The sequence below is a fragment of the Notolepis coatsorum genome, assembly GCF_963971535.1.
Source record: "Notolepis coatsorum genome assembly, chromosome: 14".
NCBI lineage: Eukaryota > Metazoa > Chordata > Actinopteri > Aulopiformes > Paralepididae > Notolepis > Notolepis coatsorum.
This window is the reverse complement of record NC_140178.1, coordinates 108004314-108020438: the sequence shown is the minus strand read 5'-3', so window position 1 is coordinate 108020438 and position 16125 is coordinate 108004314. Positions and strand designations below refer to the sequence as shown.

Below are 16125 nucleotides of genomic sequence, written 5' to 3'. Positions count from 1 at the left end.
CTTCGTGGGAGTCAGAGTCACCGAGATTCAAGACTTAACCGAAGAGTTAACCGGAGAAACAGAGTGGCGCTACGTTGATACAAAACAGAACCCAGCTGACGTCATCACCCGGGGGATGCCCCTGGATGACCTCACCCGTCGCAATGTCTACAGTGACGGCCCCGCATTCCTAAGACTCCCGGAAGGACAGTGGCCCATGCCTATCCCGAGGGAAGCAAGTCCAGAGGAGGTGGAAAATAAGAAGTCTGTGTTCTGTGGATTGAGCACCGTAGCCTCCACCGACCCTAACATAGACGATTGCACGTCCATAGAGAGTGCACAACAAAGAACATTCCTGCGGTACCACCCGGAGTGCAAGTCCCCCGCTGATATGTCAGCAGCTAACTACGAGGAAGCAGAATTGCTTCTACTGCAGCGAGCCCAGAGAGACTCGTTCCCCGATGAATTGGCCTGTCTACAGGGAGGAAAGCCCGTCCCATCCGACAGCAGATTAATTCATCTGGCCCCCGAGAGCGACGCTCATACCCTCATCAGAGTGGGTGGTCGCCTACGCAGAGCCCCCAATCTACCGGATGACATTAAATACCCGATCGTATTGAACAGCCGACACAAGGTCACAGAGCTGATTATAAAGAAATACGATGAGGATGTACATCACGCAGGAGCAGAAAGAGTCTTCGCGGAAATCAGACGTCGTTACTGGATCCTACAAGGAAGAGAGGCGGTACGACGCTTCCAGCGAACATGTCTAGACTGCCGCAAGTGGCGCGCGCAGCCCAGCATACCAAGGATGGCTGACCTTCCTCCATGTCGCCTCCGAATCGGTGACAAGCCATTCCACTCAACGGGTATGGACTGCTTTGGCCCGCTGCACATAAAGAAAGGAAGAGGAACCGAGAAGCGGTGGGGTATTGTATTCAAATGCATGACCACCAGAGCGATACACATCGAGCTTCTCCCGACCATGAGCACAGACTCATTCCTTATGGCCTTCCGTAGATTCACATCACGGAAAGGAAGACCGTCTACCCTATTGTCCGATCATGGGACAAACTTCAAAGGCGGCGAAAGAGAGCTGAGAGAGAGCTTCCAAGCTATGGGCCCAGAACTTAAGACCCACCTCGCTCCAGCACAGGTTGATTTCCAATTCAACCCCCCAAACGCACCCCACTTCGGTGGCACTTGGGAACGAGAAGTGCGCTCCATAAAGACAGCCCTGTACGCAGTACTTGGGGCCCAGACTGTGGCGGAAGAAGTCCTAATGACAGTCCTCACGGAGATTGAGGGAGTACTTAACTCGAAGCCCCTCGGATATGTCTCCAGTGATGTGGCGGATATCGACCCAGTTACCCCCAACACACTCCTGATGGGGCGGCTAGATCCTGCATTACCCCAGACAATGTACCGGCCTGAAGAAGCGAACGGCCGACGAATGTGGAGGTACAGCCAAGTATTAGCCGACAAGTTTTGGAGCAGTTTCCTACTGCACTACCTACCGTCTCTACAGACCCGCCAGAAGTGGGTAAAGGAGAGAGACAATTTGACAGAAGGAACAGTCGTCATGATTATTGATCAATCACTGCCCAGAGCTATGTGGCCGGCCGGCCGCGTAAGCAAAGTGATCACCGGTGCCGACGGCAAGGTCCGAGCAGCTGAAGTGCTCGTCCAGGGTCGCACTTACACCCGTCCCGTGGCGAGGCTCATAGAACTGCCCCGACTCCCAGACACAATCGATGATGACCATGACCCTATAACCCTATGACTTTGTGAAGTTGACTGACCCCTACAGCAAACCCTTATGTGTAAATAGACAACGCGATTAATCTGTCTCTGTTTAACTGATTAGGTCTGGGACCAATCAGGGGGTGGCTGTTGTGAAGGGCCAGATTAAACCGAATATATATATTTATTTATATATATATATTTAATTGTATTTGTATATTCTCTAATATTCCCTGATATCCCTTGTATATTCCTTGTACAATATGCATTGAATATCCATTCTAGCCTACTGAACATCCCATAATAGTCTCCATTCTACTATTGGTCGAGACCTTGGTGCCAGGCTGCCATACCCCTCAGACCCAGTTCAAACGTACCGCTCCACATGTACGAACAAGTCCTAGTTCCGCGTAGGAATCTGACTACCGCACCACTAATGGGACTATTTGTTCATAGTGCGTATATATACTGCGCTACTAAAGTAGGACTTCCTTTTCAGTCCAGTTTCTTACCCTCCAATAGAGTCACAGACGTAAAGCCTCCCCGCGACGCCACGTGTGGGAGTAAGGCCAAGTTCGCCTACCATCGGTATTGAGACATCGTGTATATTAATATTTGAATAGTCATATTTGGCACTATATCGTCGAGTTGGACGTAGTCTATTAAGCTAATAATAGTCTGTTAATATATAGTGCTTCGTGCGGTGAGAATACTACCGTAGTCAGTACCCCATCGTTTCGGGCAGATAACTGGCTGCTTATCCAGGGTGGTTGACCCCACGTGAAGCTGCACCCGAGGAGCCCCAGAGCAGACGAGCGAGTGGACCTGTATACCGGATTATTCTACCGACGACAGCCCGCCTCCCCAGGCACGGATTATGCTTTGTATACTTTGATTATTCCATGGATAAAGACCCCCGACACTGCCGTGTGTTGGAACCCCCCCCCCCCCCTGGAGAGGACGCAAGGTGAGGAGACGCTCTGCAAGACGAGGTCGCTTCACGTCTCTCCTCCGTGGACCGGAGGCCGCCGGCCCACAAAGAGTCCATCTGCTTTCATCTGTGGTCCAAGGATCGCCGGCGCATTGAACGGCACTACAGTGGGTTCACCTGGGATACCCTTGGCCGGATGAGGCAGCCGGATTCTACCCCCCCCCCCCCCCCCCTACTCCTGTCAGCTTACAAGCGACCGGATTAACCCCCCCTAGTGTATCCAGTATATAATCATTAAAGTATCATTGCTGTTATTCCTTAAACTATTCCAGGTCGTATATGTACCACCTGCGCCTTCAGAGATTGGACATTCTCTATTGATATACCGACGAATACTCTTGCCATAAAAGTGCATACTAATTCCATTCATAAATGTGATTGATTTGATTAAGTGCTTGCTCTACACACCATCGCTGTGTAGAAATAAAGACCTATTTCTAATTCGTACATTTGTGTTGGATCCGTTTCATCTACGTGACAGTGTTCATCATAATATATTTATGCCGTGTACTGGGTGGCCGAATATTAAGTACAAAGGTAGTGGTAGTAAGTATCATATCTAGTAATACAGTCAGGGAATTGTACCCCTCAGTTACAAGGGACATGTTTTGGGTTGCAGAATAGGCACACTAGCCTTGCTCTAGTGACGCTCTAGACGCTAATGCTGTGTGCTGTTGATCCGAGCCGAGCGGATACAAGGGATTTTCAAAATAAGAGTATCGCAATATGAATCGATCTTTTTACGTCGCATCGATCCTATTTGATTATTGATAATAGGTCGATATATCGATCTGGATCGATGTATCGTCCCACCCCTAGTTGTTACTGGTTTCAAGTGGCACTATGGCATCTGAAGTGCATCGAGCATTCTTAATGCATGTAGTAGTATTCATGTTATTAGTATTCTGTTGTCTGTTAGCCAGTTCTTTATACTATCAATGGTGGTCACTACATTACATCTATAACTGTCCTTGTTGGTCATTTCCACTGTTATGCACCTGGCTTGCGGTAATGTTGCTGACGTTATGATGCAGAAAGCTATACAGAAGGCTCACGTTATGATGCAGAAAGCTAACCTTATGATACAGAAGGCTCACGTTATGATGCAGAAAGCTAACCTTATGATACAGAAGGCTCACGTTATGATGCAGAAATATCTGCGGTATCGTTACATGTTGGCAGCTAACGTTAGCTAGCTGCTAACGTTAGCTAACTGGGCTGGATATACGAGAGCTAGTTCGCAGTCAAATTCAAATGTTAGCAAACGAATAGTTTGGTCTACGTTTCTAATACATGCCGTCAAATATTATGTCTTTATGAATTGACCTTACCTTTGAGCAAACATAAGTGTCCTTGGTAATGGTCTTCACATTCAGTTGTGTATGTGTATCGCTTGCATTTCTCTAGTTTTCGTTTGGGCTTCGGGAAAGGTATGAAATATGCTCCTCCATCCTATCAGGGTACCTGGTGTCCGAATTACAGGTACCCCACGCACAGCGTTTCACCATCGGATATTAGGTAGATAATAACATATAAACTGAACTCTTACACAGTGGTTTTGATCACAGCCGTCTGGTTTGATGCAGCCCACAAATGGCTTTTCTGGTGTTGACCGAGTTTTCTGCAGCAAAGTTTTTGCTGTGATATGATTGGACAAATTCTATTTTGGGGCGTGGTTTAGCGACAGGTCTATTGTACCACCAAGCGAAAACGAACATGTTTTTAGAAATAGCAAGCAAACGTATTCAATCAACATCCACTCAGGTAGTGTGCAATGCCAGTAATATAATAACGAATGTGGTTGCCAAATTCCCTGGGTCTTCGAGAATCGTGAGCTCCTTAACACATTGAGTGCCACGCCCCTTCCGGGAAGTGACCCCTTCCTTGCCGTCCATTAAACCCATGTAAACGTAGTTGTAGTTTGTAGAGCTAAACCTATATTTTATAGTATAGCTATGGGTCTAATAACGCCATCGAGTCTCAATGACTTGCTTCTGGTCAACGTGCAAAAAACGGATTATTTTTTCATCTGTACTTTTCCGTTTTATACCGTTTTGAATATGAATATAGTTTGGGTGCTTCTGAGTCATTCCAGGGAAAAGACGCGAAAACTGCATTTTTGTGGAATTCAATAAACACGTTGTCATTTTTCGCCTGATTATCGGATCTTCCTGAAATCAATGCTAGATCATAATTATTATCCTTCCTCGTGCACGCATGCAATGTTGTTTAGACCGGCACGAAAACTAGTATACTCGTGTTTTGTCGCCAACGCTTTAGCGCCAAAAATGAGTTTTCTCGTTTTTAGATCCTTTGATATTTTTCCTTTGATCCCCATTATAAACACTCGCTCGGAGCTGCCTGTGTCTCCCTGGCACAGCTGCCTACGTAAATGATGATCAAATCCCGCCAGGTGGCAGTATTGCCTACCTTTTGAACTGGGGATCAGTTGTCTTCCAGTACTGAGTTACCTCCGGCTGCTTCCCCCTCAAAGTGGACCAGGACATAGCAATCGGTCAGAGTTTTGATGCCTCAAACCTATTGTTTCCCGTATGATAGCCATGCCGAATATACACAAGTACGGTAATTGCGATCGCGATGGGACGACTGGGGATTTATTAATTTTGGAGTACCTTCTGACTGAGGTAAGGTCTATTTTATGTAACCTGCTGGTATTTTTTTTACCTAAAACATGCTTTTGGTAACGATCGCAGTTTCGAGGTAAAACGACGATTTTGTGAAGACACAAATATATATGGTATATACCTTTTGATTTGGAAATATTTGGAGTTTCAGGCGAGCAACCCGAACGATTTGGGCATAATGCATATAAAACGATCTAGGAAAAAATACTGGATTATTTTGGAAAGGGGCGATGTTTAGCATGGAATAGCACACAAAGTAAAGTATGTAGAAATGAACTGGTTAGTCAGTGTTGGACTATAAACAATGCCTGTTAAATGAGCCATACTATTGTCTCCATAGCTATAATACAGAACACACGATGGGTCCGCAAACATCGCTAAAATGGTCAATAACGCTGGCGCCATTGAGTAGAGATGGGAAAACAGCGTGGCGGTCAATGAATTAACAAGTGCGGTTAGACCGTGCCGGGTCAGATACGGTACAGAGGCCTATGATTGTGACATATGGTACATGATAGTGACATTATGAGAAACAGACATTTAATGTGGGTGAAGGGTGAACAGCAGTTGCCATGACAGTGCGTCACATGGCAACCAGAAGAGGGGCGTGGCCTGTCATTGATGATAATGATGATGATGATTATTATAATGTGAGTGTTCTTCTGCGTGTGAGTTAGAACAGGACACGGCGTGATACGAGCAGACGTGGAGAGAGGGACTAGAGGGTGGTGGGAGGGGCCTCCCCTCCCCCCTCCTATGCCTCGAGGAGGCTAGCTTCGGCTAACAAAGAAGGGTTTTGGCTAACGACAAGGCCTCAACCACCATTGGACTAACAGCAGAAGACGATAGAATAATGAATTTAGTGTTCCATCAAAGACTTTTCAAGGACAATACGAAATGGGTAACATCTGAGGCTTTTGTTTATGTAATAAACAACGATTCCAAGAAAGGTACTATGCTGTCCAGTGTCGAATACTTATGGTTACGGATTGCATTAAAGGGGAATGACAAAGATTGTACAGCCAGTATTAGAAGACAGAGAGAAATAAACAAAACGCAGAAACTACACAACGACAACGATGGAGAGGTGATACTGGCTGAAGACGATAGAATAATGAATTTAGTGTTCCATCAAAGACTTTTCAAGGACAATGCGAAATGGGTAACATCTGAGGCTTTTGTTTATGTAATAAACAACGATTCCAAGAAAGGTACTATGCTGTCCAGTGTCGAATACTTATGGTTACGGATTGCATTAAAGGGGAATGACAAAGATTGTACAGCCAGTATTAGAAGACAGAGAGAAATAAACAAAACGCAGAAACTACACAACGACAACGATGGAGAGGTGATACTGGCTGATTGATCCAAATCTAACAGTACAGGGGCCTATGATAGTGACATTATGGTACAGAGGCCTATGATAGTGACATTATGGTACAGAGGCCTATGATAGTGACATTATGGTACAGAGGCCTATGATAGTGACATAATGGTACAGACTCGGAGGCCTATCATAGCCCCTCACACTCCAGTTCTCAGGCTGCAGCTGGTTTGAAAGCGAAAGTACCAAAAAAAAGTGGCTGTGGCTCCAGGGGAGTTGAACAGTTCTGGCTCTGCTAGTTTCTTTTCTATCTTTTGGTGCTTTTTTGGTGGACAAACCACCGCACATGTGCACCGTGACTCGTGACTGGAGACTAGCTCTGCTGGCACACATGTGCCTACTGTGTACAGACGGTTTCAAACTGTATTTTAAATTAGAAAGCAAACAAAATAAAAGGACAAGAGAAAAATAAATCTCAATTTGGTCAGTATTGTCATTTGGACAAGCAAAGCCATTACTTTAGGTTGCAAGCAAGAAAGACAAGTTTGTCCACTGTCTCTGGTTTTAAAGCTGCCCTGTTGCAGGTCACAATACAAATATGAATTTATTTTTAAATAAATACTTTTTTTATTATCGATATTATTTTTATTATCGATTATTAAAATATATCGTTATGGTTTTATCGCCCAGCCCTATGATAGTGACATATGATACAGAGGGCCTATGATAGTGACATGATGGTACAGAGGCCTATGATAGTGACATGATGGTACATAACAGTGAGCCCCTGTTGTGTTTTGCTTGCAGGTGTGAGGTGTCCCTGTGCTGTAAGGCTGGGAGCAGCTCTGACTGGCGGTCCTACAAGCCCTCACCCGGCCAGATTCAGCCCCTACACCCTTCCTACTGCTCCCTCCTCTGCCTCCCCATCACCTCCTTCTCTGGCTCCTCCTACTGAGACACAGAGGCTCGTTTCTTCAGTAGCTGTTCCACTGTTGTGGCTTTTTTTTACACAGTACTACCGTGCTACGCCGTGCTGCATTGTACCACTGTGTACGGCATTGTACCACTGTACTGCATTGTACCACTGTGTACGGCATTGTACCACTGTACTGTATTGTACCACTGTGTACGGCATTGTACCACTGTACTGTATTGTACCACTGTGTACGGCATTGTACCACTGTGTACGGCATTGTACCGTACTGAAGGTACATATGGTTATGCAGGCATGTATGTAATGTAAATATCTATATAGACTGGAGTTTAAATGTGTTAAACTCTAATAACAGACATGTCTCCGTAGCAGGGCCTGTGCACATAACAGTAACAGTACCGTACTGCTTTGTACCACTGTGTACTGCATTGTACCACTGTGTACTGCATTGTACCACTGTGTACTGCATTGTACCACGGTGTACTGCATTGTACCACTGTACTGCATTGTACCACTGTACTGCATTGTACCACTGTGTACTGCATTGTACCACTGTACTGCAATGTACCGTACCATACTGCATTGTACCACTGTGTACTGTATTGTACCACTGTGCAGGGGCGGACCTAGCACATTTGGCACCCTAGGCGAGATTTGCTCTGCGCAGTTTTGGCGCACCTCTCTATATCTGCAACCATTATTTGTACATAAAAAAAATTCTGTGATTTATCAAGAAATATCTACAGCAAGAATTCTGGGTCTCAATGAATCCAAAATGTCAATGTGGTTAGAAGTGGTGGAGAGAATAAAAGCTAGCTTATAATGGTAGTGTCTGGTTAGGTGCGAGGGATAGTGGAGGTACTTCCCAAGGTGGGGTCCGGGAGGGGGGGGGGGTTCGAGCTGGAGCATATGTGTGTAGGTTTTTAGATAACAGGTATTAGGGGTATATCTTATATAAGACAATTAACTAAAATGTGATCTCATTGGATGTGCTCTGACAATTAATGCTTGTATATCTTATCGTGTGTTGTCATGTTTGTTTATGTGTTTGTTTAAAAAAGAATACAAAAAAAAATAAAAAAAAAATAAAAAAAAATCTAAGGAAAATTAGCCAAAAATCTAAAACGGTCGGTCCCCTAAGAATAAATGTAAAATGCACACTAAAGAATTAAAACAAATAAACAACTTAGCTAACACACAATAATAATAATAATAATAATAATAATAATAATAATAATAATAATAATAATAATAATAATAATAATAATAATAATAATAATAATAATAATAATAATAATAATAATAATAATAATAATAATAATAATAATGATAATAATAATAATGATAATAACAAACAATAAAATAACGTGCAAATTTGCTTTAAAAGAAAATTATGTATTGTAAAATATGTTACACATATATAATCAAAATATAATATGCTAAATAAACAAACAAATAAATAAAAATTACAAATTCACTTTGTCTAAAGAACTATTTACATTCCACTCCCTATCATCACACTTCAAGGTTAGCCTGTAGCTCCTACTGGTTTCCATTTACAGTGCAATCCTTCTGGCCTTCCTCGCTGCAAAGTCATCAATCACATCAAATTGTCCAACTCCTGAGCCAGCTCTTTCCCATCCAAATCAGATTGCCCTCCATGTTTTTTTTTTGTATTTTATTTTTTTATTATTTTTTAAACAAACACATAAACAAACATGACAACACATGATACGATATACAAGCATTAATTGTCAGAGCACATCCAATGAGATCACATTTTAGTTAATTGTCTTATATAAGATATACCCCTAATACCTGTTATCTAAAAACCTACACACATATGCTCCAGCTCGAACCCGCCCCCTCCCGGACCCCACCTTGGGAAGTACCTCCACTATCCCTCGCACCTAACCAGACACTACCATTATAAGCTAGCTTTTATTCTCTCCACCACTTCTAACCACATTGACATTTTGGATTCATTGAGACCCAGAATTCTTGCTGTAGATATTTCTTGATAAATCACATCGAGATATGTAAGAAACCAAACTTTCCGGCACATTTTTTCCGGTTGAAACCAGCGTGATGCGATCAGCTTTTTAGCTACTGTGATACCCGATAAAACCAATCTCTTTAGCTGTGGATTTACTGCAAACTCAAAAACATCATTCAATAGTAATACCGAGGGGTGTACAGGTATATTCCAAGATACAAGTTTTGATAGTTGTTGGGTCACATCTTTCCAGAATGCCTTAACTGGTGGGCAGTCCCAATACATGTGCATATATGTCCCTTCGTCCCCATTTGTACATTGGGAGCATTTGGAGTCTTGTTTAAGCCCCATTCTGCACAGTCTTATAGGAGTCAAGTATGTCCTGTGAATATAGTTAAGATTGATTTGTTGATGATCCGGGTTCCTTGATGTAAGTCGGACATTTGCCCAGGCTCCTTGCCAATCAAAGTCATTTTCCAGGTCTGGTATATCCCTCCTCCAGACAGAGTCTAGTTGGAGGGTTTCATACGAGGACGTTAGTAATTGATGATAAAAATCTGAAACAAAACCTCTCGATGTCTCTCTTTCATAGAAGAATTTGTGGTATCTGTGGTGTTCAATTGGTATGTCTAATGGAACACCGTGAGACTTCAAACATAGCTGTAACTGTATGTAAAAAAGCCATGTGGACTTGGTGAGATACATTTTTTTGCGTATTTCTTTATCACTACAAAAACCCTGTTTGTTAAAAACATCCCCTAATGAGTGTATGCCTTGCTCTTCCCATATAGGGAATCTTATAGGTCGTTTTTCAATTAAGAGTGCATTGTTATTGAATAAGGGAGTATGATTGTGCCATTTATGTGGGTTAGGATTTTTTTTTTGTGATTCACGCCATATCCGGATCGCATGAGTAATTATGGGGCCAAATTTCCGTTCACAGTGCTTGATTGGTAGTTTAGTGTATGCTATGTCCTTCAGTCTATGTGGGGCTACTATGTTTTCTTCTAATTTTCTCCAGGATACTAATGCTTGGGGGTCGAACCATGTTGTCAATGGTCTTAATGTGTACGCCTTAAAATATTGGAAAAAATCTGGAAATGCCATGCCACCATCTGCTTTATTTCTCTGTGCGGTGGATCTTTTTATACGTGGTGGTTTGTTATTCCAAAAAATTTGTATGTGGAGGAGTGTAATCTTTTCCAGTAACCCTCTGGAGGGGGTAACGGTAGCATTGAACTGAAGAAGTTGATTCTAGGTAGTACATCCATCTTAACTATTGATATCCGTGCTTGTACTGTGTTTTTAAGTTTTGCCCATCTATCAAGGTCGTCTTTGATTTTGTTTTGGATTTTTGTGTAATTGTGCTTCACCGTTTGTCTTATGGTGGGGAATATTTCCACTCCCAAGCATCAAAAATGTTTTACCATCGGTATCTCTCCTGGGAGGGTTATATCTTTTTTTGCAGGGGTGTTTAGTGGAAGGAAAGCCGACTTCGGCCAATTTATCTTAAATCCCGATAAATCACCAAAGTTCTCAATCAACTTGAGCAGATGAGGCAATGTGGTGTTGGGGTTTTGCATGAACAATATTACGTCGTCCGCATATAAACAAATTTTTTGTTGTGTGCCCTTGATTACGATTGGTTCTATGGATTGGGATTGTCTTATATATTGTGCTAAAGGCTCTAATGATAGATTGAATAGTCCGGGACTAAGAGGGCAACCCTGTCTGGCAGAGCGTGATACCGGAAAGATTTTGGAGATGATTGTGCCTGTTGTAATCATGGCCGATGGGTCTTTGTATAATACTTTAATCATATCAATGAATCCTTTTCCTAACCCCATCCTTTCTAATACTGCCCATAGATACGACCATTCCAGCCTGTCAAAGGCTTTCATAGCATCCAGGGACAGCATCGCCTTAGGTATGGTGTCATCCTTGTCGGCATCTAGTACGTGCAGTATTCGTCTTATGTTATCAGTGATCAGGCGGCCTCTTATGAAGCCAGTTTGGTCCGGGTGAACTAAAGACGTCATATGCTTTTGTAATCTGATGGCTAATACCTTAGAGTACAGTTTGATATCGGTTCCGAGGAGGCTTAAAGGTCTATAACTACCGCACTCGTTGGGGTCTTTGTCTTTTTTAAGGTGGACTGTTATGAGTGCAATATTGTTATTCTTATGGAAGTTCCCCTCCTTGACTGAGTATAAGATCATATTTAGTAATAAGGGTCCAATTATGTCCCAACAAGAAAGGTACATTTCTGATGGGATACCGTCTCTTCCAGGAGCCTTACCACTTTGCATTGCGGTTATGGCCTTCTTGAGTTCCTCTAGTGTGATCGGTGTTTCTAACTGTTTAGCGTCATCCTCTGAAAGTTTAGGGAGAATAATTTGATTAAGATATGTGTCCATTTTGTTTTGATCGAAGGTCGTTTCTGATTTATATAAGTCGGAGTAGAATTCTTTGAATGTATCGTTTATTTTTACAGGGTCTGTTTCAAGTACTTGTTGTGCTCTAATGGTAGTTATATCTGCAAATGTTGCATTAATTCTTAATCGCATGGCTAATAGGTGACTAGGTTTAGAACTTTGGGAGTACTGCTGTTGTCTTGTGCTGCGTATTTGTATTTCCGATTGTTGTCTGTATATGGCATTGATCTCTATTTTTAGTACGTTAACTTGATTCTCTAGTCGAGTTGAGTTGTTGTATTTTAGAGAATTAAATAACGTTGAGTAAAGCGTTTCCAGCTCAGCCAGTTTTGTGCATTGATTCTTGCGCATTTTGGAGGAAAAGCTATCCGTGAAATCTTTGATCATTCCCTTTACCGACATCCATAATATTCTGGGGTCTTGCACCGAGTTTGCATTCTCCCGTTGGAATACTATAAGAGCTTCTTTGAGTTGTGTAATGAATTCCTTGTTATTAACTCTTTCAGTGCCACGCCTGGTTTTCCGTTTTACCGCTTGAATGCCACCATCGGCGCCAATGTTAACGTTAATATCGCCTAATCTATGTTTTAAATTATGGCTATGTGTCTAATCTGCCCATCGCATTATCAAAGACTATTTTCCAGTCAGTGCTGTGAAGACAGATTGTTTTTTTATCGCGTCGTTTCCATTTCAGAGCAGTTAGAAAAGCCCCTGTTTTGATATAAAAAACAGCTCATTCTGGAGCATTCTATGAAAATCGTCTTTTAGTGGAATATTCCACAACGTTGATATTCGTCGGCCTTTTTATGAATCGTTTTCAAATAAACGCTAGATGATCAATATTATACGTGCGCGCAAGCACATTACGGCCGCGCACTGATAATCGCTCCGTTGATTTCCTCACGGAGTTTTACAGTGAAACCGAAAGAAGACATTTCACAAAACAGCTTATAACTTCATCAAACTTACTCCGATTATCCTACCACTGATAACATAGAGTCCTTACCTGACATCAGATGGTATCCAACTGGTCTATTCCAATTCCTGATCACCATTCGAAAAAATCTATACGTGTATGGATCCAACGCGACACAGTAGATCTCTATGATCCGCGGGGATCTGAGGCTCCAGAATGAACTGTGGTAACCCCGGCTGGATCAGTGAACTGGAAAATGTGGAGTACCGGATTTTTTTCCCCATTCATTTTCATTGAGTCCATTCCAAAATCACTTATGTCATCTGGGAGACGACAGGGGGCGCTTTTTTCCACAGTGATCACCGGCGCAGCTCGGCTATACTCGGGTAGGCTCGGGTGATGCAATCATTTTTCAGATCGCAAAAAAAATAAATTATAATAATTCCGAGAAATCTCGTGAGTGGCACGCAACCACCTATAAAAAAACCCGAGAAATCTCGTGAGTGGCACTGAAAGAGTTAAGCAGCATCGAGTTAAATCGCCATCTTGGGGCTCGGGAGGATAGTATACCAAATGTACCTTTAAGGAGTAAATAACAGTGATCTGATAGTGCGTTGGGTATCATTTCCACTTCATAATTATCAAATAGTCTCTGTGATGCAAAGACATAATCTATTCTGGATAATGTATTATGTCTCGCAGATCGACAAGAGTACTTTCGGGTCGTGGGATTAAGTAATCGCCATAAGTCATTTACACCTGTAATCTTCGACCAATCCTTTAATGCCTTAGATGAATTCTTTTGTTCGCTGGAAAAGGCGAGGTAAGATTTGTCCATCCTTGGGTTCCAGATGGCATTAAAATCCGCACCTATTATAAATGAGTAATCGGGAATGTCTAACATTGCATTGGTTAGTGTAGTGAAGAAATCCTCTTCGTACAAATTTGGGGCGTATACCGCTACCAACGCTATTTTCCTGTTCTTATGTACAATCTTAGCTATAGTTATCCGACCTTCTACATCAGACCATACTCCCTTTAGTACAATATTCAACTTACGTTTAACGACTATGGCTACACCCAGAGTTCTCGTACCAATAGAAGAGTGACTAATATTATGATATGTGTTGTCCGCTAATTTATCTATGTCTTTCTCTAGAATGTGCGTTTCGCTTAGCAGAGCAATGTCCACATGTTCTTTTTTCATCAGTGTGAGCACGCTTTTGCGTTTGAGTTGGTTATTTATTCCCCCGGTGTTCCATATCATTATATTCAAACTAGCCATAATCTATACATGTTGTAGTGTAATTTTTGGTAATGCTTCTGGAGTGCGAGGCAATAATAGATATACATCCCACTAGTGAGGTCCCGTTGAGAGCCGAGCTTAAAAACATACATATATACAAATAAAAATCCCCTTCCCTTCCCTCCCACCGAGAGTCGTACAGGATTGTGTTCCATGAACACAACCTTTGCGTATGCCCTCCATGGTTTAAGGTGTGTACAATTGCCTCTGCTTGCTTCATCAGCTCTTGGTGTGGCAGGTCTTAGAAGTTGTACAAAATTGCATACCTTTCACCTTGGCACGTTTCTCGTCTTCTTCTTTTCTTCTCTTTTTAAACTGGATGGCCGGATGGCTTTTACCTCTTCATAGTTCTCTAACATTAGTCTTTCTTTCCTCAACGCTCAATTCTATAAACACTTGACCGATACCCATCAATGCACAGCACTCTAGCATGTTCTGACTGTGAACACCTAAAGCTGAGGCTCAGACCGACCGACCGACCGTTTTAGATTTTTGGCTTATTTTCCCTTATGTTAGAATTTTTTTTATGTAAAAATAATGGTTGCAGATATAAAGGGGGGTGCCAAAACTGCACAGAGAAAAAAAACTAAAAAAAAAAAAATACGTTTTTTTTTTCGTTTTTTTTGGCGACCGCCTATATCGCCTGTAGGAAGGTCCACCCCTGCCACTGTGTACTGTATTGTACCACTGTGTACTGCTTTGTACCGTACCGTACTGCATTGTACCACTGTACTGTATTGCAATGCTAATGACTGTAGTGTGCTACACTGTATCTCTACTTCACTGTAGTCTACTGCACTGACTTATACTGCAGTGTAGTATGGTGTTCTGCACTGCACTAAACTGTACTGTGCTGTACTATACTGTTCTGTACTGTGCTATATGGTATACTGTACTGTGCTGTACTATACTGTGCTGTGCTGTACTATACTGTGCTATATGGTGTACTGTGCTGTACTATACTGTGCTATATGGTATACTGTGCTGTGCTGTACTATACTGTGCTGTGCTGTACTATACTGTGCTATATGGTATACTGTGCTGTACTATACTGTTCTGTGCTGTACTATACTGTTCTGTGCTGTACTATACTGTTCTGTGCTGTACTATACTGTGCTATATGGTATACTGTGCTGTACCTGTACTATACTGTTCTGTACTATACTGTTCTGTGCTGTACCTGTACTATACTGTTCTGTGCTGTACTATACTGTGCTATATGGTATACTGTACTGTGCTGTACTATTCTGTGCTATATGGTATACTGTGCTGTGCTGTACCTGTCCTGTAATATACTGTTCTGTGCTGTACTATACTGTTCTGTGCTGTACTATACTGTTCTGTGCTGTACTATACTGTTCTGTGCTGTGCTGTACTATACTGTTCTGTGCTGTACTATACTGTTCTGTGCTGTACTATACTGTTCTGTGCTGTACTATACTGTTCTGTGCTATAGTATAACGACGTCTAAAGGTACGTTGTGACGCCACGGGACTGAGCGTTGGACAGACCGCGTGCCACACTGCTCTTATCGCTCACAATTGACATATTGAGTTAGTAATAATCCACAGCATTCAGATCTCCCTCTGCTCGGACCCGGTGTACAGCGGCCAGTCAAAACTCGGTACCGGAGAGACGATAAGGAAGCAGGGCTGAGCAGGTGTGGGAGCGAGGGCCAGGGACTGCCGGTCCACACGGTCCCCGGAGTCGCCCCTTGACGGAGGGGATTTGACCACTAGAAAATGATACGACGTAATCGAAGGTGAATGTTACTTCTGTCCTCCGTCACAGTCAATGGAAGTAACATCGCAGCAGATCGGAGGGCAGCTCTCTCTCTCTCTCTCTCTCTCTCTCTC

The 16125-nt window shown here is 42.6% G+C and overlaps 1 protein-coding gene across 1 annotated transcript in view; it reads left to right on the top strand.

Annotated features, from left to right (window-relative positions):
- The window catches only part of LOC311240698 (phosphoinositide 3-kinase regulatory subunit 5-like), a gene marked incomplete at its 5' end in the record, with an annotated part of 91754 nt that extends 83759 nt beyond the window's left edge, over positions 1 to 7995 (top strand). The window contains one exon of the mRNA XM_084329271.1: positions 7490 to 7995. Within this exon, the coding sequence (XP_084185397.1) occupies positions 7490 to 7637 (148 nt within the window). The 3' untranslated portion in view covers positions 7638 to 7995. The remainder of the gene's footprint in view (positions 1 to 7489) is intronic.
- Between the last annotated feature and the right edge of the window lie 8130 nt (positions 7996 to 16125).